This window comes from Pelobates fuscus, chromosome 3 (assembly GCF_036172605.1).
Source record: "Pelobates fuscus isolate aPelFus1 chromosome 3, aPelFus1.pri, whole genome shotgun sequence".
In the NCBI taxonomy this organism is placed as follows: Eukaryota; Metazoa; Chordata; class Amphibia; order Anura; family Pelobatidae; genus Pelobates; species Pelobates fuscus.
The window spans coordinates 302,206,633-302,230,571 of record NC_086319.1 but is presented as its reverse complement, the minus strand read 5'-3'; the positions used below and the strand labels follow the sequence as shown (position 1 = coordinate 302,230,571).

Sequence of the window (23,939 nt, the reverse complement as noted above, 5' to 3'; positions counted from 1 at the left end):
TTCTCTGTGCATCCTAAACCAGAATTTATGGTTTCTTCTTACCAGTCTCAAATCAAAACAGATTCTCTTCTATCAGAATCACTTCTGCTCTTAAACAAGGGTATAGAATGTATAGAAATGGTGCCAAATAAAAATGAGGTATATTCGTGCCTGTTTTTGTTCCAAAAACCAGACCAGTCATATAGTCCAGTTTTAGACCTCTAGACAGTCAACAGTTGTATACTGTATCAAAGATTTCGAATGGAGAACATTTTATCTGTAGTTCACATACTGCAAAGACGAGAACATTGCAAAATTAGGCCTAAAGGACGCATACCTTCATATACCAATGTCGGTAAATACAAGAAAATTCCTCAGATTTGCAATACAATCAATAAATAGGAAAATTCTTCACTTTCAGTTCAGGAACTTGCCGTTCGGCCTACATCAGCACCACATATTTTCATGACAATCCTGGTTCTTTTAACAGCTGCTCTAAAGTTGAAGGGTATTGCCATTGTACATTATCTGGATGACTGGTTTCTGAAGGCAGAATCCAAACAGCGCCTGAAAAGATCCACGGTTGGATTATAAATTTTAAAGTCTTTGGTGAATACAAGAATTCCGTTTCTAGGTCTTTTGGTGGAGTCCAGATACCTTTCTCTTTTTCTTCCAGTGGAGAAACAAAAAAGAATCGGGAAAGAAGTTTAATTTCTTTAAAAAAATATTTATGTACAATTCAAAATGCGATTTAGTATTTTGGGTTTCCTTTCATCTGCTATCCCAGCAGTAAAATGGGGAAAGGCAGAGATAAGACCTTTTCAGTGTAACATACATACCAATTGGTCAGGAAGAGTAAACTTGGATGTGGAATTCAGCCTTTCAAAAGGAGTAAGAATGCAATTGAATTGGTGGAAGAAGTCAACAAAGAGATTGTCTTACTATTACCACGGATACTTTGCTAACAGGTTGGGGTGCTCGCCTAGATTCTCAATTTCATCAGGGAATCTGGTCTTCAAAAGAAGCTTTCCACTCATCATATTACAAGGAAATGAAGTTGAATGTCCTGGTGACCTTCACACCAATGATCAGCATGAAGGCAGTAAGGATACAGTCTGACAATATCCCGACCATTGCTTACCTAAACTGTCAAGGAGGTACAAAAGCAAGATCACTTCAAATACTGTGTTCTCAGTTCATGTCATGGGCACAGGTATAAATGGAATCCCTTACTTCGACTTACCGTACATCAAAGGATCACTGAAAATCATCATGGCAGATTATCTAAGCAGGCCTCATTGGACACTGGTGGAGTCATATTTGGCTTTCCAGATCTAGAACATATGGCCGAGAGAGCAGGAAAGTGTCAACATTTGCATCCTTTCTGAGACAAGATCACCCACACTTCCTGGACAGTCTGTCAATTCCGTGGAAATTCTGGATTGCCTATGTTTTCCCATCTTGGTCTCTCTGATTGTGCAGAAGATCAGACACAGCAAGAGTATTGTTTTTTTTCATCCCACTCTGGCCAAACAGAAGCTGGTTCTCAGAGATGGGCAACTTCCGTATTCCTAGAATCCTGGAAAACAAAGATCTACCCATAGAAACATTAAGGATTTTCAGATTGGTTGCTTGGCTGTTGCAAGGATAATCCTTAGAGAGCATGGTATTACTGACCATACGAGTGATCTTATTCTGTCTTAAACATGTAAATCCACAACTAGGATTTATCTCCGAATATGGCAAAAGTTTCTTCTTTCAAGTGTTGAAAAAGATGGTCTTTCTTATAAACCTTCTATTCCATGCATTCTTTAGTTTTTGCAAGATTGTTTCCAAGCAGGACTTGGTATATCTACACTTAAAGTCCAAGTATCAGCCCTTCGCTATTTCCTTGTGCAAGATTTGGCTTATAACCTGTTAAAAAAAATTTAAGCCATTTTTCTATTAAGAATCCTCCATGGATTTCTTCTTTCCCTACCTGGTATTTGTCAGTAGTTCTAGTAGTTCTGCGAAGCACTATTTGAACCCTTAGAAGTGCCATTGCAGATTTTTTTCATTTAAGACCGCATTTTTGTTGCAGTCACTTCTGCTAGGAGGATTGGAGAACTTCAGGCACTTTCATCATCTGTGGAATTCACATTTTTTTTCACAAAGACAAAGTAGTATTGCTTTAAAAACCTTCCTTTTAGCCTAAAGTGATCTCAAGACAGACTATCCACCAACCTATCATTCTGCCATTTTTTTTTTTTTTTTGCCAAACTCAATCTGAAGCGGAAAACAAAAAGCATGTTAAGAGAGCCTTAGAAATTTACCTCCACCGATCAGCATATTACAGTAATTCAAATCACCTATTTAATCATTTTAAAGGTTCCTCCAGAGGTAAAGAGGCTTCTAGACCCACCACTGCCAGATAGCTTACGGAAACTATTAAATTGGCATATGAAGGTCGTAATCTCCTCCTTTTTGTTTCCAGTAAAGGCCACTCCACCAGGGCAATGGCAACATCATGGGCAGAAAGGCCTTCTGACTTTCTGCTGGATATCTGTAAGGCTGCAACATGGTCATCGTTTCATACCTTTGTAAAACATTACAGGTTGGACATATTCTCACCCTCTGTATCTGCTGTTGGGTGCAAGGTGCCTCAAGCAGTGGCCTATCCTCACACTGTTTTTTGTAATTTTTGACTTGTGCCTTTTTGAGAGAGACTGTAAAGATTAAGTACACTTGCCATCCTGTATTAGACAATAAGCCAATTATTTGTGTGTGATATATATATATATATATATATATATATATATATATATATATATATATATATAATGTGTGTTTTGTGAGAAGCAGCAGTATTTTATTCCAGAAGGTGGCAGCACACACCAAAGTTTAGTATTTTATTTATAAACTATTTTACCAGGAAAGATACATTGAGATTTCTCTCGTTTTCAAGTATGTCCTGGGCGTTCATTCTTCTTTTCAACACCTACCTACATGTATGTTTTGAAAAAACTATCTATATACTAAAATTTTTAAGCAATTTTAGAAAAACGTTTTAACATTCTAGTTATTTTCAGTATTGCATTTTTTTCCCCAGTTTATTCAATATACAAAGTAATTCACTAAACACCGAATGTACAACATTTGGCTAAAAAAGCTGCACATACTTGGATATGCATATAAAGTCCAAAAACTGCACATTTGCATTTTGTCATTAACTTTATTTTTGCAAGCCAATTATCCAAATTATATGTATTATACTATAATGAACACGCCCTCATTTGACATGTCACAGGTGTGAGGTTATCGCCTGCACCCATCCAGTCATCTGGTAGCATCTAGACCGCATTCTGGTTCATTCTGAGCCATTATTGCAAAATCAAGATACTGTTCACCATTTTCAGCAATGTCTGGAATTTTTTGTCTCAAAGCCTAGATGGATCCGGATGATTTTGCAAATCTGTACGGGTGCATTCAGACTTTAGTGAATAACCCTGTGTATCTTCATCCAGTTTTATATTTTGTTTTTATTGCCTTTTTCTCTTTATTTATGAAATTCAGAGGCCCAATTTACGTAAACAGAATTGCTAATCTAGCAAAACTTCTACAGGTGACAATTTCTGCCTGATATATCATATGTTTCTGTAAAATGCTGCCCATGCAAACTCAAAGAAAAATAGAGATCAGCTTAGATGGATAAGAACCAAGAAAAAACACAAAGTTAAACAAAGTCATACATCGATGAAGAGAATAAAATCAGAAGTTACCTGAAAGGGAGGGGGGGTTGAGGGTAACACAAAAACACATTTGGAGCAACTCACATTTGGAAGAAAAAATGGATTAATCTTTAAAGTGCAAAATGTCATTGTCTGTCAGTGTGCTTAAACTCAGGAGGGGGGAAAAAAAGAAAGGGGGGAGGGATGAAATGTTGCACCAGAAGATTTTTTTTGAATTTTTTATTTTTGCAGTGCAGAAAGGTTTAACATACAGGCATGTGATGCCCCGACGGCATTTCACGTGCTTATGCAAATAAACAATAACAACAGCGGGGTATCTGATATATCTTGCACAATTTTTTTGGGTATAGGGTACGATTGCATGCAACAATAACATGGTAAGATAGGTTATAGGTTTTCAGTAGCTTGTGGTAAACATGCTAGCTAGATATTCATGATGCTTATATCAACGTTGGTTATAGTTACGCTTAATTATGCATTATATAGCTTACACGGTAGAAAGTCATAACAGTAGCGGAAAAAAAAATCGATAACTTGGCTTAACAATTAGTATGACTGTTCGCTCATGGGACACTGAGGTTCGGAGCTGTGTGTTGTGATGCCTCCTTTTCTCCCTGGGTGTCAATCCTGGTCACACCGTACAATAGGCTTAGGCTAAAGATGATGGGCCTGGCGCTGACCTGTATGGAGGCTTTGTATAGAGAGTCTCTATCATCCGATGCCTTCTCTTGTGAAGCAGTGGACAGTGGATGAGGTAGTGTCGGAGGCTGCTGCAGCGGTGGGCAGTGTGGGGACATCCTTCCAGCCCCAGGCTGTTGTGTAGGCCTGCATCACGGTGCCACTAACTCTGCCGCTACTGGAGCCTGAGTTTTTTCCCCTGACGGGGGCAATGGAGGGCCTGGTGGTTTTTGGCCTCTTTCGGCAGTGGAGCCTCCTTGCGTGTGGACGATGCGTCCGGGACTTCGCCCATTTGGCCTCCAACCCGGGTGGGCACTGTGGTGTGGGAGTGTGTGGAGCGCCTGTTGCTTTGCCCAAGGGTATGCTCTCCTCTCCCCGCCGCTGTCTGCCTCCCCCGCTCGTCAACCGTGCTGGACTACGCGCGGTGTGTGCTGCTCTCATGCGGTTTCTAAGATTTGCCCAGAAGCGGCTGAATATTACCTCCAGGCGCTGTGCGGTGTCTTGGTAGATCAGCGTGAGCTGGGGTTGATTTGGCGCGGGCGGCGTATCACTATCCGCCATCTTAGGGGTGCCTCGTGGGCACCGGCAGTGGTCTTTCTCCACCTCGCTTCTCGGTGTGGCTGGCGGCTCCGAACCCACCGTGCGGACCGGGATAACCCCCACCGGTCCAGAGGGGGGGGGGGTAGGAGGTGAGTCGTGTGGAGGATTTCCCTTTCGATTCGCCCACGAGGAGAGCGGCCGTCTCTCCCCGACGGGGCCTCGAGTAGGCCTCTTGGTGCTGGTGCCGGTTCTCGGCATGCAATTGTTGAACGGCTGGGATCATTCGATTTGCCCGGGTGTCCCCGGTTGAGCTGTCACCTTCCAAGCGTTGAACGAGCTGTTTTATTGGGGTTTTTGCCCCAAATCGTGCCATAATGCCCAGGAGCTCTAGTTCAGCACGTCCTTGCAGCCTGGAAGCCAGGCTCCGCCCCCCGCACCAGAAGATTTTTAGACAAATATTCATTATATAAATTAACACTTTATGGTAATTAGAAGGGGATATTAAACACTAAACCATTGTCCATTAGAAAACATGGCTCATATTCTTGTCAAGTAAGAATATTCTGCCACCCAAAATCGTGTCATCCAGCAAAATACCATCATGGATCAAGGTTACATATAAACAGTATTCGTTCATTTGTACAAAGTGCACATGATGTAACCTGTTCAGTGACGTGGTTTAAATTCCAATTTAATCAATAGTAGCTGCAAACTTTACATATGCAAAGAAACTAGTCCTGCCCTCAAACTCCCATTACTCCTGGGAGGCTCAGGGCATCTAGTCATGGTCCAGGGCTCGACAAATCCCAGGTTGCCATAGCTCCTGAGGTGGCTGGCTGACTCTGAGTGGAGGCGTGTGGGTGAACGATTGGCCGGCTGGCAGAGCGGCTGCAGGTGGCCGGCTTGCTCAGGAAGAGCAAGGGCAGGCTTGCGGCGAGGGAGCTGTTATCTCCCTGTGTTGCGCCCTCCAGTGATGCCGGGAGACGGAATCCCTAAACAGTGATGTAGGGAGAAGAGCAGAAAGATGACAGCAGCCCCACTGGAAACCACGAAAAAGCCGAACCACTCCAGCTCTTCCAAATGTAGGGAGGCTGAGTGGTCACATTAAAATAAAAAATTGAGTGTGTGTGATTGTTAAATAAGGGTCTGTCTGTCAGTATGTATGTGTTTAGGTGAGGCCCCCCTCCAACCACATGGGCGCAAGGTGTTTTTACTCACCTTTCCCCCCCCCCCCCTCCCCGTTCCAGGCTTGCTGCAGATGGCCCCTCCTCCATGGCTGAGATAATCAATCTTGCACCTCCATACAGAGCGTGGAGACACGGAACGTAGGGCACACCACTATTGGGCATCTGACAGTGTTTGCATTGAAAATTGTTCATGGACAGGCTATAGACACCAGAACTGTATTACAACAATGTCACATCTGTAGTGATTCTGGTGTCTTTAGTGTCCCTTTAAGGATTGTATTTTTGACATTGAAAAACCTGGCTCCTAACTTTTTTAGCTGGCTCCTAGATTCCAAGAAAATTTGTCAAGCCCTGACATAATTATAGCAGGGGATACTTGGTAACATTTTAGGTGCCTTCAGAGACTTTTTAATTTAGGTAACTGTCAAAAGCAAATTGGAACCAGAGTTGAGCATTTTGCAAGCACCAACTGATTCTTGAACTCCTTTTTTGCAACTGAAACTGTTACTGCTGTGCAGTAGAGAATCACTACTATCCAAAATGTCTGTGCTCCTAAAAAAAAAAAACTTAACTTAAATCCCTCAAACATTACTTTCTACACTGAGATATCCCTGGTAGGTAATGGAGAAGCAGTATGCACCTCTATATATGAAATATTATAAATGGCACACATTCATTTGACAAGCATTAACACCCCACTGTGTCCACTCTTGCATCCACTTCCTCTCTCCCTCGCATCCATTTTTCCTTAAGAGAAAGCACATGTTAAAACATCTGCCGATCTGCGGATTTCCTGTTGTCTGGCACGAAAGGTCTAAGGACTCTAGGTAATCTGTTTCTGTGTGGCTTGTCGCATTTCCAAACACAACATACATTATTTAAACGTCTCTTGGTACATTGTGTTCAGTTTAGAGGGGACTTATCCATGCATTTTATTTAAATTAACTTGTTTTCCTAATTTGACCACATGACTAAGTGAGCTGATATAAATAAATGCATAATGCCGTACTAAAATCTATGGCTTTTTAAAAAATAAAATAAAAATAATTAAAAAATTCAGATATAATCAACATTCACTCTATGCACCAAACACATTTAAATCATTTATAAAATAAAGATTTCTCCCCCCCCCCCCGGGAGTGCAGTTAGGGACATTACATAAACTATAGAAAATAGTTTTTATTAATAAAGAGGGGGGAGGGAGGCTAGATATTTCCAATCTTTGGTGCTATCACAGTGATGTTAATTTTTTTTCCAAAATAGCTCTAGCATGGGCAAGGAAACACATTCCCATGAGCATACCATTTTCTCTGCTTGTACAATCTGAAATCTTTGAGTAGGGGAAAAAACCCAATATATTGCCATATTTCTCTCTAAAACTGTTTGACTACTTCCTTTAGAATGTAGCCAGGGCACTCTTGGCACTATAACCAGTACAGTACGTGTAGTGTTTATGGTGGGGGGAGTGTACCTTTCATAATAATTCTCTTTAACAATTAGATTGGATTGCATACAGCAATCACGCATTTTGCAAAGCTATCACTCTTATGATGCAAGATTAGTGTGTCCTGCAAAATGCAGTGCCCTTGTTGGAATACAAGTGGATGGACTTGTTGCATTTAGGAAAACCTGAATCACGTTTGTGTAAATTAACATATGTCATAGTTTCTCTAGTGTTTATGGTGTTCTCTCAAAGCATTTTGAATATTGTTTTTTACTAGGTCCATGGAATGGGCTCTAGGACTTTATTAAAAAATGCAATAAAATAATACCTCAGATTGACCAAGGGTCCTAAGAAAGCCTTTGAAGGGTGGGCCGCAGAGGGTCATGTTCATCAGTTCTCCAGACCTCTAGTTAGACAGCATTTGGGATCCTCTTTGTCTGGTGCAATTAAGCGTTTTCCTGTGTCAGAGCAATAACGGTAAAAAGTATGACTACTATAAAAGCCTATTATTTTTGCATTTTTAAAAATATATCTTTTATATTCTAAATTTTTTATTTAAATTAAAAAAAAATATATATTTTTTTCATCTGTTGAGAGGTTTTCCTATACTTTAACGGAGTGCTTGAGTTATTTTAATTACATTGCCATTTGGGGTATTTTGGTTTATATTCTGAACATATGCAACATTATTTTTCTCTTTGTTTAGCGGACCCTACAGTGAAGGACTTGATAGGTGGCTTCACAGCGTTACATTATGCCGCCATGCATGGAAGGGCACGAATTGCACGCCTCATGTTGGAGTCGGAGTACCGCAGTGATATCATCAATGCGAAGAGCAATGATGGGTGGACACCCCTGCATGTGGCTGCCCACTATGGCAGGGACTCTTTTGTCAGGCTGCTTTTGGAGTTCAAAGCTGAGGTGGACCCATTGAGTGACAAGGGCACAACTCCTCTGCAACTTGCTATTATCCGAGAACGATCCAGCTGTGTAAAGATCCTCTTGGACCACAACGCCAACATTGATATTCAAAACGGGTTCCTGCTTCGCTATGCTGTGATAAAAAGCAACCATTCATACTGCCGCATGTTTCTGCAAAGGGGTGCTGATACAAACTTGGGGAGGCTGGAAGATGGGCAAACTCCACTTCACCTCTCTGCCCTGCGGGATGATGTTCTCTGCGCTCGCATGTTGTACAATTACGGGGCAGACACGAACACTAGGAACTATGAAGGTCAGACACCACTGGCCGTATCATTAAGCATTTCTGGAGCTAGCCGGCCTTGCTTGGACTTCCTACAGGATGTAAGAAGTAAGTAATGCCTTTTCTTCTTTTTGTGCCATAGTGTAACAAACCGGCCCATCATTTTATTTATTTTCCTTTTTAAATTGAATTTACATTTGGGAACAGGGATCTTTTCAGACATTTTGTAGTTAAGAATATTAACCTTAACTGGCTATTCTGCTGCTCTTTTGCACCAGCAAGCTGTCCTGATGACTGTCAGCTCATGTGCAGCAGTGCCTTTTTGCAGTTGTTTTGTAATCCTTAGTATTTAAGGCAGTTTACATGTGCCACATAAGATGCTTTCTCCTACTTTCCAGACATCAAAAACAAAAGCGCACTAAACACACACTTCATGAAGAAAATTAATCAACTGATAGATTTATTACACGTCATACAGTAGGTGCTTGCACACCCTACGATAAACCTTTGACTGCAAGATCTGTAATTTGTCTCGTGTTTCTGTATGGCTGATCAGAAAGAAGTCTTGTAGAAGTAATTTTTTGTGTTTTTTTTTTGTTTTTGTGTTGGTTTTTGTCCACAAATGGCTGTATAGTACTCAATTAGCTGTATATAATAATTCATGCTTTTGTGATCTTGGTTTCCAAAGATGCTACACTGTTTGTCTTGCTTATCATTATAGGGAGTGTAGATTGGAACTGCAGGAGGAATAATAATTGCCCATAAACATAGACATCTATTTTCACCCTGGCAACTTTTTGCAAGCTTTGCAATTCTACTCTGTCCACCAGAGGTCACCCCACACACTGTTTGAGTTCCTAATAGTCCTTCCCCAACCTAACTATGTTTTCACTGAAATAATGTCAGTGTTGCCTTTCTTTGTACTTTGGATGTGTTTATAATGAATTTTAAGTAGATCGTTTACCAGTCTGTTTTTGGTTGTGTTTACTTTTTGTGTTGCTACAGTTTTGGAACTGTTACCATCAATATGTTCGATCTTTAGGTATTTACCTAATTTAACAGGTGAAGCAAAAACATAGAATTGCTCTGTGTGTCATGTTTCTCCCTTTTAAAGGACCACTAAAGTCATTGAGGCCCCTTCATTTCAATGTCATCTTGCACTACTCCCTTGCGCGCCCCGCTGTGACGTCAAGCGATGGAGCAAAGCAAGAAGAGCTTGAATATTACCCAAGCCACACTGGACCCCAGGGAAAGGGTCCACGCCAGCTCTCCCAATAGTAGGGAAGCTGGGTGGACATACATTTGAAATAAAAAAAATTAATGTGTTGGTTTGTAAGAAAATGTTTATCTGTCTGTGAGTGTGTCTGATTAGATTACTGACCCAATTCTGATCGCATGGGAAAGGTGTGGTTTTTTTTTTTTGGTTTTTTTTTGTTTTGGTTTTTTTTTCATTTGTTTTATTAGCTTTACTTTTTCACCACACCTTGCTGTGACTGCCATTGCTAGGATAATCAATCTTGATTGAAAATCAATCAAGCAGCCCACTGCTATTGCTGCCAATGGGCAAGTAGTTCTTCACAATTCACTAGCAAAAATCAAGTGATCTCAAACATGCAGCCAGCCCAGGAGGGGGGGGGGGGGGAGGTTGATTACCCTCCAGACTGCCCTAAATCATGTTAAAAATGTCTGTCTTTAACATGCCTTAGGGCGCCAGAGCAGGGGGGCGCAAAAACTCATCTGAACCAAGGTAACAGAATTGGTCAAGCCTACTAAATTCTGACCGCACTTCACTTTAGTAAATCTGAGAATTGCCAACGTGGTTGGATTTCAGTCGTCCTCAACAAAATCCAGTGCTTAGTGACTAACCCTGATTGTATCTAATGGCTTCCTCTTGAGTACAGGGGTTGTTATTCCAGGTTTAGTTGTGTGGTTTTTTTTGTTTGTTTTTTTTTTTAATTCAGATTTCATTTTTCCTATGGTGATAACCAGTTTTAGAGAGCAATGTCTGGTGGTGGATCCCAAAATCTGAGTCACTTGAAATTAATATCTGGATTCACAATGCAATCCCTGAAAAATTAGATCAGTGCTTTTTACCCCATAAGTCATTAGGACTTCAGCAAGGACGTTATATTTTAAATTGTGCTGCTTCTGACAATGTGTTTATTCAAGTTGGTTTCTCTTACAATCTCTTGCAACAACTGTTTTGTTTTACGATTGTTCTGATATTAAATATTCATATGATTCACATATTGTGTATGTTAACGCACTGAAAACCTTGTGACACTCCGATATAGTACTTTCAAGTGGAATCTGCAGAATCCTTGTCTTTTACCTTATCACTGGAATCTTCATTCATATTCCTAGACACATCTGCTCTAAAACATCATTCTGGTTTGTTACAACAAAATGGTTGCGTCGATTTCTTGCTCCTCTTGTGATTTGTAATCTTTCATGCTTTGCCATGGGCTCTTTACTGGTCTAACCATTTGGGAAATTGTTTACCACAGAAGTAGGCCAGGAAATGGACTTGGAATCTAAACCACTAGTTGTCTTATCAGTGGAACCATCAATTTATGTTGATAATGGATACCTCAAACAATCATTGCTTCCTTCACTCCTCACAGCTCCTATTAGTGCAGCCTAGTTAGAGCATCCATGTGCCAACCATGAAAACTACCTACTGAACAGATACAGGAAACCACGATATCCTGATTTAACCATCCAGCATGGACAAGTAAGGCTCTGAGCAAAGCTGACATGTGGCATGGTTGATCTATTTATAGGGACATACCAGGCTCGTGTGGTTTGATTTATTTTTTCTCTTTTTGTGGTTTTATTTTAGATGTGTAAGTTAGATTGCATTTATGCTATGCTATGGTTAGAATTTTAATAAATCTCCTGCAAATTAGCTACATGCATTCTGTGTTGCAATGGCAACCTGGTACCATGGATTATTTGAGGGCTGAATTTTCCTCATTGTCAGCTGGAAAATAACCTCTTTCGGCATATAAAGCTTTTATGCCCTCAATGCTTTATTCACTGTGCAGTTCCACGGACCATATATACTCCTTGTATTGAAATTTGCCTGTTTACATCACTGTGTGTCTTCGTTGTATTGGCATTCTGTGAATCAAAAAACATTTTAACATTCATTTTTGGAAGCACTATGCTTCTGCATCCTCCTGCGCACCAGTTTCATTTCTGAACTGTTAAACCACCCCTGGGTTAACCAATTTTCAGATTAAACTTTCCTCAGGATCAAAACATCCTGAGGAAAGTCCACAAGATGGACTGAAACGTTGATCTTTATTTTAAATGACCAAATAAAGCATTGAAGATTTTATGTCTCAACTGTGAGTGCAGCTATACTTTTTGCTATTTTCTGGATACACTTGAACCCAGGCTGGCACCCGGCAAATTTTTTGAAATATTTATAGCTTGAGTGCAGGGATGTTCTCTATATAAGTTTGGCTTTTTAGGATCCACTACCGGTCCCGGGCCCCCTCACACTTCAGTAGGCTGCTCCCCGAGGTCTGGCCATGTCCGTAGACCGGTTCCATGGACCGCCATCCTGCTGTTGACTGCAACAATGCCCTCTGCCCGCGGTACCCTATGGGGGATGTCTTGGCAAGGCCTCACTCTGCGGCGTCTTATCTGTAGTCCAGAGCCGTGAGGTGTTGTGGTGGTCCAGAGTGATGCAAGGAAGCATGCGGTTGCGCAGGATCTCCCAGAACCACGCACACAATCGATCAAATTCACAAAGAAGCACCTCCTCTGCTTCATGTATGTTAGCAGGTCGCAGAGATGTACAACGGAGCCTATGCACGCAGGAACTTGGCAGTATTAAACATAGCAGTCCGCAGAGTGTTCTGTCTGCGATTAGCCAGGTTTTGTGCCCAAATTGTGCTGAGTAAGTACGTAAGTATTTGGCTTAATAATTAGATTTTTGAAGGAGCTCCATCCACATGTAGCTTGGTTGGCTTTCACGCCCAGCGCACAAGTGTATATTTTTTTTTGTTTTTTGTAACCCCTGCAGTGACATTTCGTGTACAAGATGACCCTAAATTTTAGACAAAAAAAAAAAGGAATAAAAATTCTTATACATGGAAACATACAGTTTGTGTATTTATTTGAACAATGACGTGACCCTTTTAATAGTCAGATAAGCATTGCAATAATCTTTTTTTTTTTTTTAAAAATGATTTTGAGTTTGTCACCTTTTATTTCTGAGACTGTGAAGGGGGCTTTATCTACATGCTTTATGTATATATGTTCATTCGCGGGTAATCAGACTGGTATTCACATTGTAGCCTTGAATTGGCAGGGAAAGGATTAAACTGTGATCGTGCTGTATTCACTAGGTTATGCAAGCCATTAAATGAGGCACATCACTTAACTTGTTGAATGCAAAACTGTTCAAAGGAAGAAGCCTTTTTGAATTATACCTTCATAAGTTTGCTTTAATGAGGGTATATAAATCTTTTCCCAAAGTATTGGCAAGACTCTAGCCCTTTCAGTCAAGAAGATAGAGTGCGGACTGATGAAATTCAGTTCCTTTGAAGAATGGTGGGGGTAAGTTTAAAAAGCATCTCATTAAGACTCCTTTAAATGATAAACATCTTGGAGAAGATTACAAAGTGAGAGTAGTGCAATATAATGAGCTCAGTGTAATTTAATCTGAATAAAAAGACAAGTTTGGTTCCAGGCAGTCAGCAGTTTTCTATAGGTAAACACAAGTTTACACTGCCGCAGTTATTCCAGACCCGTTTTCACTCAACCTGCTGGCATGTATTCATTCTGTAAGCAGTTTTATTTATTTAGTATTATATTTTTAAAACCTTTTTTCTCAATCATGCTGACTCTGCATCTGTGGAAACATCAGGTGTTTACTTGATAACTTAGTTTAATTAGGATCATAATAAAATGTTTGTTTTTTTTGTAGTATTTTTTTTAGTATTTCTGCAAACCATTAGTATTTCTGCAAACACTATATATGTGAGTTTCCCAGGTCAGAAGTAGTGTAATATTGCTGATTGCATGTTGGTTCGTAATGCCAGTCATTAAACGGTAACTCTAAGCAGTGGGTTTTGTAAAAGGCTGGCTCCTTCTCCCAGTGACTTCAAATGAGAAAATGATACTGCATCCCTGACATTGCAGACCTGTGCAAGTATTATTTATTTTTTGATTTGCTGTGCTCAGACAGACTTAGTGCATGATGTGCACATACCTCTCCTGTTCAACTTTGAGAGAGACCTTGCATGTCCAGTAGCCTGTGAACAAACAGGTTCCTAAAGGTAAGTAGAACCAAACATAAATTGATAGCAGCTTGCTGTGGCTCCTATCAACCTTCTAGGTGTTTCCTTATTTCATATAAATGTGCGTAACATATCTCATAAATTCCTTCTGAAGAGCGGTTTATAGAATGGGAACAAAAAGACACCAGCCCATAATAAAGGAGAACTGATTGGAAAAATCTTTTTGGTTTGCTGCTGTCACTTGCTTGTATTAAATGGGTTCATAGTTATACAATGCCTGAAAAATGGAGTGTCCCTTTTAATTTCCATCTAACCTCAATCCAACATGTGTGTAACTTGCATAGACCCCCACACATGACTAGGATAATCATGGTTTCATTGTGTTTGCTGTCTTTCGATCTCTAACCACTAATATGGTCTCCCTTAAGAATCCCATGCACCGTGCATATCCTCCTACCAGTGGGAACAGCAGAGTTCAAGCCATGGTTAAAGGACCACAAAAGGCACCCGTAGCACTTCATTGAAATGACAGGGATGCAGAGATCCTTTCATTTTAACCCTTCGATCTATAATCTTGACGCTTAGTAGATTCAGCAGTATTAGGATTGCAGGTTTACACACCTTGTAGCTGTCTTCTGATGGCCAGTAGAGGGGTTTCTGCTGAAAAACGGACTCCGACTTGGTTATTTAATCAAATGAGGGTTATAGAGCGCCTTTGATTAGTGCAGTGTTAATTGGTAGAGAATGAGATTTTGAATATTGATGATCTCACCCAGGGAAGTGGGGCAGTAGAGCGGAGTTTTTATTTCAAATGAGGGTTTTCCTTAAAGTTTTCCCTTTGCCCTAATGTCTGATTGCCCCTCCTCATAGTTTCAATACACATTTCATCACGGATGACATCCAGATTGCCTTCTATTATCTCCTCTTACAACTACTGCATTTTATGTATCCTCACAGATATTACCATGATCTACTTGCTGCTCCTACAAATTAAGAGACTAGTGAGATCTCGTTTGAAAAGTGTGTGTGTGTGTACACACATATAATGCATATAAAATGAGAAAGGAAAGGGGTCGATCTGATGTTTAAGTACTGTTTGAAGCAACTTTTGATTTATTCTTTCATAAACTGTTGTTTCCCTAACATGCAAGATAGTTTTCAGTAGCATTTAAAACTTTATTGCAAAACTGCATATAATAAAAATGCTTTTGGGTAGTTTGCTACTGTTAAATTGGCCAATTGGAGCTGTAGTATATAGCAACTTTTTTTTTCTTTAATTTTTACCATTAAAATTTCAATGTTTCATTTTTAAAAATTAAACCAGAAGAAAAATGCTGTTAAGCAATCACATTGCCTCCTTGGGTCATGCCATATTCCATATTCCAAAATTATTTTTCATTCTAATTGATAGCAGAACTGTAATATTTTCCTTTGCTTCTTGCTGGCATGAAGAGAGATCTGCTCTTGTACAAAGACACAGACCCTTGGTAATTTTTCTAGTGGGGTTGAATTGTCTGAAGCCCAATTTGCCATTGTTTGACAGAAAAATCTCTAAGTTTAAAAGAACACTGTAGCGTTATGAGTAGAAACATGTACTATAGGGTCCTAAGCAGGGATGTATTCACCACTAGGCATTTGCCTAGGGCAGCACTTTCGGGGGGGGGGGGGGGGGGGGGGGGTGGGGCTACAAAAAAAATGCCACCCCAATGCCTTGTTTGCCTCGTATTCTGGGGCTGTCCACCTTACTGTGAGTGAGTAAGTGTAGCTGTCAGTGTGTGTCTGTGAGTGAGTATGTGTGTGTATGTCATTTTATGTGTATCTGAGAGTGTGGGTGTGTCGGTGTGTGTCTGTCAGTGAAAGTGTGTGTTGGTTAAACAGTGTGTGCCAATGACTGTGTATTTCCAATGACAATGCCAATGACAGAGTGTATTTCAGTGCATGTAACAATGAGGGCATGTGTCTGTCAGTCAAAAAAATGGCCTTGACACGAATTGGGGGAGGGAAAATTTTAGATTTTGGGGGTGTCCGAATTTAGTCATGCCTAGGGCAGCACAAATCCAAAATACGCCACTGGTCCTAAGACCAATCTAGGTGTTGTACCCGTAGGGAAGTATTGGGAGTCTACTGGGCATGCACGGCAAAACATCCTGCTGCTCTAGGATTTTTACTTGGTTATAGCAGAGGAAGCGCTCTAGTGGTTGTCTTCATGACGGCCACTAGAGAAATGTTGATACTGCAAGATCCACATTTGATCGTTGGTATCCCTTTAACTTGACTACTTGCTTACCCCAGTTTTTTCTTTTCTTTTTTTTTTTTTTCTTTTTTTTTTATATATATTTACTCACTTAAACTATGTGAACCTGCATATTTAAAATATATATTTTCCCTTCTCCCCTATGGGTTGAAACATTTACCCACTGCTGTAAATTGTGATAAAATTAATTCAGCCGAGCCATTGTCTTTAATTTTTTTTAAAGATTTATTTTGTGTACCATTATCTACTTTTTAAAATATTTTTTTTACCGTGGATCTATTTTGGAGATCTATACTTAAAGTATCATATGGCTAAAGCCGCAGTAAAGAAACTAGGATGCCCCAAAGCTAAATATACTGCTCTTCCTGAAACTGTTAATCTTTCTCGTATATCTCTTTAATGTCTCACTAATAGTGGAATTTTCTGCGACATCAAGGACTAGTAATTATCCCATTATTACCCACAAGTGTTCCTGTCACAGATAATGTAAATCGTTTATGAAAAGGTTTGCCTGACCAGGGTTTATTTTTTTTTTTTTTTTTACCATGTCTGGGGTGTATGTTTTATTTTAAATTTTTAATGTGCACACTACCCTAAATCATTTCTGCCATATTTTGCACAGGTTCCATCTTGGTTTTCAAAAGTACATTTAAAAATGAGGCTTTCTTTTAAAAAGGGGAAAAAAATTGAAAAAAGAGAGGAAAAACACAAGTAGAATTTACAAATTCACTTGCGTATTGGTGCCACAAACTTTATAGTCCAGTACTGAACACTTAACCAATGCTTCTGAGGACGTTAAGGAGCTTAGTACTTCATCTATGAAAAGATGGTCCAAAAACATTATAATAACCGCACCTACACCCAATTCACATAGAGAAACTGAAATGCACAAAATATAGACTAATTGCATTAGCATGTAGAACAAGCATGTCAAACTCAAAGGCTAACACGGGCCAAATAAACAGTGTTTATGTGGGACACAAACAAACTATAAAACTTCAGTTTTCATAGAAACTTAGGTTTATTTGGAAAAGTACAGTATAAAAAAAAAGTTGCTTAACTGACACTGGACGTCCTCAAGCTCATAGTGCTTCAAAATAAAATAAAAGCGCAAATTTATTTTAAGGAGACATGCATTTGCATATAATCAATGTTTCAGTCCAACTACCTTGACCTATTAAGAAAAGTTTGGTAATACAACTGAAATGGTGAATTTATGCTTTTGCACAGCTTTAAAATAAACAAATGTTATCTTGTTGATTTTTGAAGTCCTATGAGTGTTCTTCACTTTGGCTGAGATCATTACACTTGATGATCTCATCCAATCGAATGCTTTCCCATAGGAAAGCATTGGGACGCTATTATGCATATGTGGCAAAAAGCTCCGCGACCAATCAGCATCTCCATGTGGAGAAAAAGACCTCTGTGAAGGTCGAAACGTTGCTGCTCTTTTTGTTCCATTAAAATCTGCCTGCGACTTTAACACTAGAGTGCCTGGAAATTTCTTTTTTTTGCCTTGACGTGTTGGGATTGCTGTAACTGTTCCGAAGCACTGGTGGCTGCTGTGATTGAGTATGGTTCCTACAATCATCTTTGTAGAATGTGAGTGACTTTGACTCGAAGTCGTAGGGAGTGCGGTCTTTAATGCCTGTCATGACTGTGGCTTTATCCATCCCATTCTGAAATCTGACCACAAGGTCCCCGGCTGCTTCGGCCGCAGCCCTGTACGATTTGGGCACACAGAAGAATCCATACATCCTCACTGTCTTCCCTTGTCTCAAGGGGATTAGTGCCTGAAATAAACGCCTAAATAGGTGCGTCAGTTGTGCCAAACGCCTTGAACCTTCAAGTTAGTAGTGAGTACTCCGCCTAATGTCTTACAGTGCTGCAAAGAGACGGTTGTGCCTCTCAGCCTGGTGTTGCAGCTCCCTCAAAGTCTGCTGTAGTGTAGCCAACTGCTGGGCTTGATCGTTCATGGTGGTCTCCAGGACTCTCATCCGACCCGACAGTCCATGTATATCTGTGTGGATGTTCGCGATGTCCGATAGGATATTTGTTTGAAAGTCCGCCAGAAGTGCTTTCAGGATCGTTGTGGTGACCGGGGCAGAGTCGGGGCTGCAGGGGCTGGTTTTGATGTTCTCTTTGCTGGTATTTCGTCCACCTCTTCGTTTTGTGAAAAATAATCCGTTCCAAGTAGGCCTCAGGGTAAGTGACCATTTTAGGCCCAGTCGTGCCATGTACATGCCTGAAAAGTTCCATGTTTAGGCTCGTTCTTGGATTGTCAACTTCATTTTTAAAAAATGTAAAAAAAAAAATTGTGCCATCATATGGTGTGGAGTCCTGCTGTTCATTTGGGTCGGGATTTGGACCTCCTAAAAGGGTAAATCGCTCTAAAAGCTCTGAGCTCTCATTATGTGAATCTGCTCTGCTCAGTTGTTCGGCTCCGCTGCCCCCCTCAGGCTTTTTTTTTTTTTTTTTTTTTTTTTTTTTTTTAACCATGACATTGATGCATTTCTCTTTCAACTTCTACTCATTTGTGAATATATCCAGATTACATCTCAGTTTAAATGATCCAATAAGAGGACAAAACCCCTGGAAATGGCAATATCCAGTCACCATACCATTAATAATGTTAATGCTTCAAGGTGCACCTTGTGCTTTTTTTTTTTTTTTTTTTTCTGATTGACTTTATCATAGAAAAAAAAGTTAGTTCTAGTTAGTTGCTGTTCTCCTTTTTTTGTTTTTGTTTAATGTCATTTCACCTTAATATTACTATTTGTTTGTATGTTTGTTTTTTTCCCAGCACTGCTATGTAATTCGGCAGGCTGTACATCACCACATTGCCCTAAAATTTGTTTTCCGGACTACATCATGGGCACCTGCCACGCAGAACAATTTGCTTTTTGCTCTGATCTATCCAGGCTTTAAATGTCTGCATATTTCTGTGGCTGAGAAATTGTATGGGTTGAGCTCATACTTGTTGCTTAAAACTGGTCATAAATTCTTGTAATGTTCATGGTTGAATAGTCATGGAAAGATATGCCAATCTGCCTGAAAGTCAATCTGTTGCTGTTTTGTATTGTATTAGTCCCAGACACACACAGGGTGTGATTTTACTTCCTCCTAATCTTGTTAGTGTTGTAGAATGCTGTTTTTTTGGCAGAAGCACAGATTGGATAGAAAAGAATATTTGTAGCCCCCTCCACTTCCTCTTTAAAGGATTTGAACTACAATGAAGAAAACGATCAACATTCTGTTGGCAATATGTTTTTATTTTAAGTGAAACTTGTATCAGCAGAAACTGTGTACTTGATATTTTGTCCTGTTGTAAGAAAACAGTCCTGGCAGGTTATCCCACCCCTGCAGTTTTCTTTAGCCTTTCATTTTGTTTCAAGTAACACCCTTCATCATAGATTACCTACAGTGCACATCAATACAATCCTGCGATGTTTTTTTAGAGTTTGGTGATACAAAATGCAAGAGGGGAAGGATGTTACGAGACCTGCCAAGAAGACAATGAACTTGCTTATATTGGAAAAAAGAAATTGTTGTGGGACTGGGCAAGTTTTTGATCACCTTTTGTATAAAAAAAAAAAAAGCCCACAGACTTTGATATAATATGGAAGAAAAATCTAAAGAGCAATTGGTTTGTCTTATAAAAAGTAGCATCTAATGGCTTCTTACAATTTGTGTTTAGTGAAGAATGAAGTTGGCATGTTTTTAAGCTTTTGAATCCAGGAATGATGTACATTAATAAACGTCTACATGCTTGTAGAAGCCAGTTGCCAACAATAATGTTCTCAGGAGCAATGACTCTTGGCATTTGTTAAGTTTGCCAGTCTTTGTCGTTTCTTTAAGTTGCATGTGGACATGACCTACTCAATAAAGGGCTGGTGTAAAACAATTTAAAGGGACAGTCCAGGCCTCTATACATTTAGAGTATCCTCAGAATTCCTAAAGGGGTGTAATTCTCAAAGGAAAGCTGTTAGGAATACAAAATATGTATTCCTGACGTTAGACTGTTTTCTCTTAACTATTTAGATATGGTTAAATTAAGTAAAGTGGAATTTGGCTCGTCCCCTGACTAAAATCATCATTACAGATGATCTCCGCAGATTTAGTGCTTCCCCCATAGGGAAATATTGGGAAACTATTGAATATGAACAGCAAACACATTGCTGCACCACTCAGCATTTACTTAGAGATAAATTGGCTAACGTGTTTTTTAGAAACGTCATGTGTTTGCATTGCTGACCCTGAACCACAAAATTAAGCTATAGTAGTGGTTCTGGTATTTAGCGTATCCTCCCCCCAATTTATTTTTTTAATTAATTTGTCATTTATTCCACTAACTTGAATTCTGTTCTAAGTGCATAGGCAAGGGAGAGCTTTCACAATTAATTTTATACCCCTGTTACTTGTTTAGGATTAAAGGTGTCTTAAGGTTAACCCTAAAGACCCCCCAATACTACAAAGCCCTGATGGGTGGCAGTCTACCACTAACCTCAACATCTCTGTCACTATTTTGAGTAGTAGACCTATCTGCATTAGTGGTAGAGAGGGTGCAGACCGTGTTGGTAGTCGACTTGGGTGTCACTGAAATTTTCATTTAGTCTTAATACTTTTGGGGAGCTATCTACTAAAAAGCTTAAAGACCAAAATTACAAAAAGCCCTTACTTTTTCTTAATTTTGGTCTTTTAGACAACTTAACTAATACCAAGTAAATACTTAATATTCGTAGATAACTGAAGTTCACTCCTCCCTCCTGCCCTGCTCGCCAAGCTCTCAGTAGGGGCTTCTGTACTAAATGGCTAGTAGCGCTTCTCGATGTCCTACTTTATTGGATTAGTCTTTTCTTATGACACTGGCTATGTTGTAGATATGACCCCTAATTGCGGCATGGTGGGCAGAAGGAAGATTTAACCTCTATTTTCAAATATTACAAGGAGAAAGCAGCGAACTAGTAGCTCTCTCCTTGATATATTAATGAACAAGTTGCACAGATGTAATTTTGTCCAAGACATTCGTTATTTATTTCATTCGTGTTCATTTGTAGTCATACATTCGTCTTTTGGACGAATAGCAATACTACGTACGAAAATGTGTTAATCCGAAAACGAATGCCCATGTCTAATTTGTAGGAGAAATAAGTTGGTCCGTCTATGCAAGTGTTAGGAGTGACTAAGCTAGAGAACGTGAATAAACGTGTTTTCATATGTGCAGCATTATAATCAATTTTGTTCCTAAACAAACCGTTTTGGTTACGCTAGGAAATTTCTCCAAGATTTCTCATGCACATAAAGTAGATACAGTTCTGGTTTAGCACAATGTCCACCTCCATGAAGAAACACATTCACACCATCCACTGCATCTGTGCAAAACTGCTGCTACCATGGCAACATGCCAGCACATGGAGCATCATTACATCAACATCAGCGTCTAAAGCATGAATGAGAATATTCTGAAAAGTTTGGCAAATAGTGACATCAGAGAAATCTGAATGTACTTCCTATTTTCAGACGGAGTATATTAATTTTTGTTTTGTTTTTTTGTTTTTTTTTTTTTTTTGGTATACCTGATACAGGTTTTTATTTTATTTTTTCACTTTCTATTTTTCAGAAAGGAATAGATTATCGGTCATATAATTTGTTGTTCCAGTAGCCTAGATCAGAAGCATTTTATAATTAAATGCAGATGTGGGAAGGACAGGTAAGGGAATGCTATAGAATCCTCTTTGATAAGTAATATAACCTGGCAACATCCTTCCAATGTATAGTTTGCAAAATGGCTTTGACATCCTCTATTCTTACTGGCTTTGTTAGCTCCTTCCAGAAAATGTCACATACTCTGAAGCCTTAGTAATGGTGACTCTCTATGGACTAGTGGTGCTGTTTTAAACGTTTGTTCCAAACACTTTTCTTGATAAAAATGCACTCCTATATTAATTTGGTGTTTGGAGCTTGACTCAAGTTTGCATATCATGTAAGACATTTTTTCATGTCTTTCATGCATTTTTAGTATTTTAAGTGCTGCAAATATGATTTAATTCCTGACTCCTCACGCACCCCGATGGGTCTTGCTCTGTGGTGGGTGTTTAACAGTGACCTCTCCTTCTTTAATGTTCTTTGTTTTTAATTTTCATTTATATTCCTCCAAGAATCAGTAATTGTTCCTGACACAGCTTCTAATAAACCCAACACTATTAGCATCTCTGGCTATTGGAAGTAACTAGGTGTAATGACAAATTCTCAAACCTGGATGAAGCCATTTTTTCTATAAAATAACTGTAGGGACTCCTCAGAGAATTATACCAGACACTTGGTCAGAACTAGTCCAGCTATTTTGTAGACTCAAATACTTAAATATATGTTCAGTCTTGTCAAAAGCTAAAATGTTAAAGTTTCTAAAAAAATATACTATTAAAATTGGCCTGTCATGCAAGATCACTCTTAAAGGACCACTCTAGGCACCCAGACCACTTCAGCTTAATGAAGTGGTCTGGGTGCCAGGTCCTTCTAGGGTTAACCCATTTTTTCATAAACATAGCAGTTTCAGAGAAACTGCTATGTTTGTGAATGGGTTAAGCCTTCCCCTATTTCCTCTAGTGGCTGTCTCACTGACAGCCGCTAGAGGCGCTTGCGTGATTCTCACTGTGAAAATCACAGTGAGAGCACGCCAGCGTCCATAGGAAAGCATTATGAATGCTTTCCTATGTGACTGGCTGAATGCGCACGCGCATTCAGCAGACGGGGAGGAGAAGAGGAGGATCGGAGGAGGAGAGCTCCCCGCCCAGCGCTGGAAAAAGGTAAGTTTTTACCCCTTTCCAGAGCCGGGCAGGAGGGGGTCCCTGAGGTTGGGGGCACCCTCAGGGCACTCTAGTGCCAGGAAAACGAGTATGTTTTCCTGGCACTAGAATGGTCCTTTAAGTAAGTATGCATACTTAAGGTATACATCCTTTTTGACATTATATTGGTCAAAAGCTTTGACTTTATGAAATTATAAAATGACTACTTCTATTTGTGTTTAATCCAAAGAAAAACATGTTACTTGCGCTCTATCCTTTATCCCTATGTATTTTTAAAACAAATGGAGGTCTTTTAGTTACCTCCAATGGCCATGAGAGGATTGAGCCCACCTGCCACATCAAGGCAGACCCCCCCCCCCTTAGGTGGGTCCTAACTCTAACCATTCACCTTGCTTCCTTGAGCCTCTGGCAAAAATCTCTAATGAGACAGAAAGGGGTATTTTTTATATACACCCCTATACATTATCAACCCTTAATAGGGAACACATGGGATGGGCGGCTGCATTGTAACAAGGCTGAGTAATACAAAAATTGGATACAAATGCAGAAAGAAAAGTCCTGCGCTCAACTCCCATCACTACTGGGCGGCTGCAATGACTACAGTACACATCAGCCCCAATACATAGTAAAAACCAAAGAAAAACATGTTACTTGCGCTCTATCCTTTATCCCTATGTATTTTTTTTTATTTTAATTTAATTATTTATTTTTCATGTGCATATAGTAACATAACATAGGGACCTGTAGCGCCACAATAGCGAGTACAGGCTTTTCAGTGTCAAACTTTGCGGCATGGATAAACAGCACATTTTTTATAAGATATAACGGTTATAGACATACTTTGTAGGATAAGATAGAGTAGAT

At 39.7% G+C, this 23,939-nt stretch overlaps 1 protein-coding gene across 2 annotated transcripts in view; it reads left to right on the top strand.

The window, feature by feature from the left end:
- Window positions 1-23,939, top strand: part of ASB7 (ankyrin repeat and SOCS box containing 7) — a 55,320-nt gene that overhangs the window by 15,294 nt on the left and 16,087 nt on the right. For both annotated transcript variants that reach the window (XM_063448824.1, XM_063448825.1), the window contains one exon: window positions 8,263-8,868. In XM_063448824.1, coding sequence (XP_063304894.1) covers window positions 8,263-8,868 — 606 coding nt within the window. The remainder of the gene's footprint in view (window positions 1-8,262; window positions 8,869-23,939) is intronic.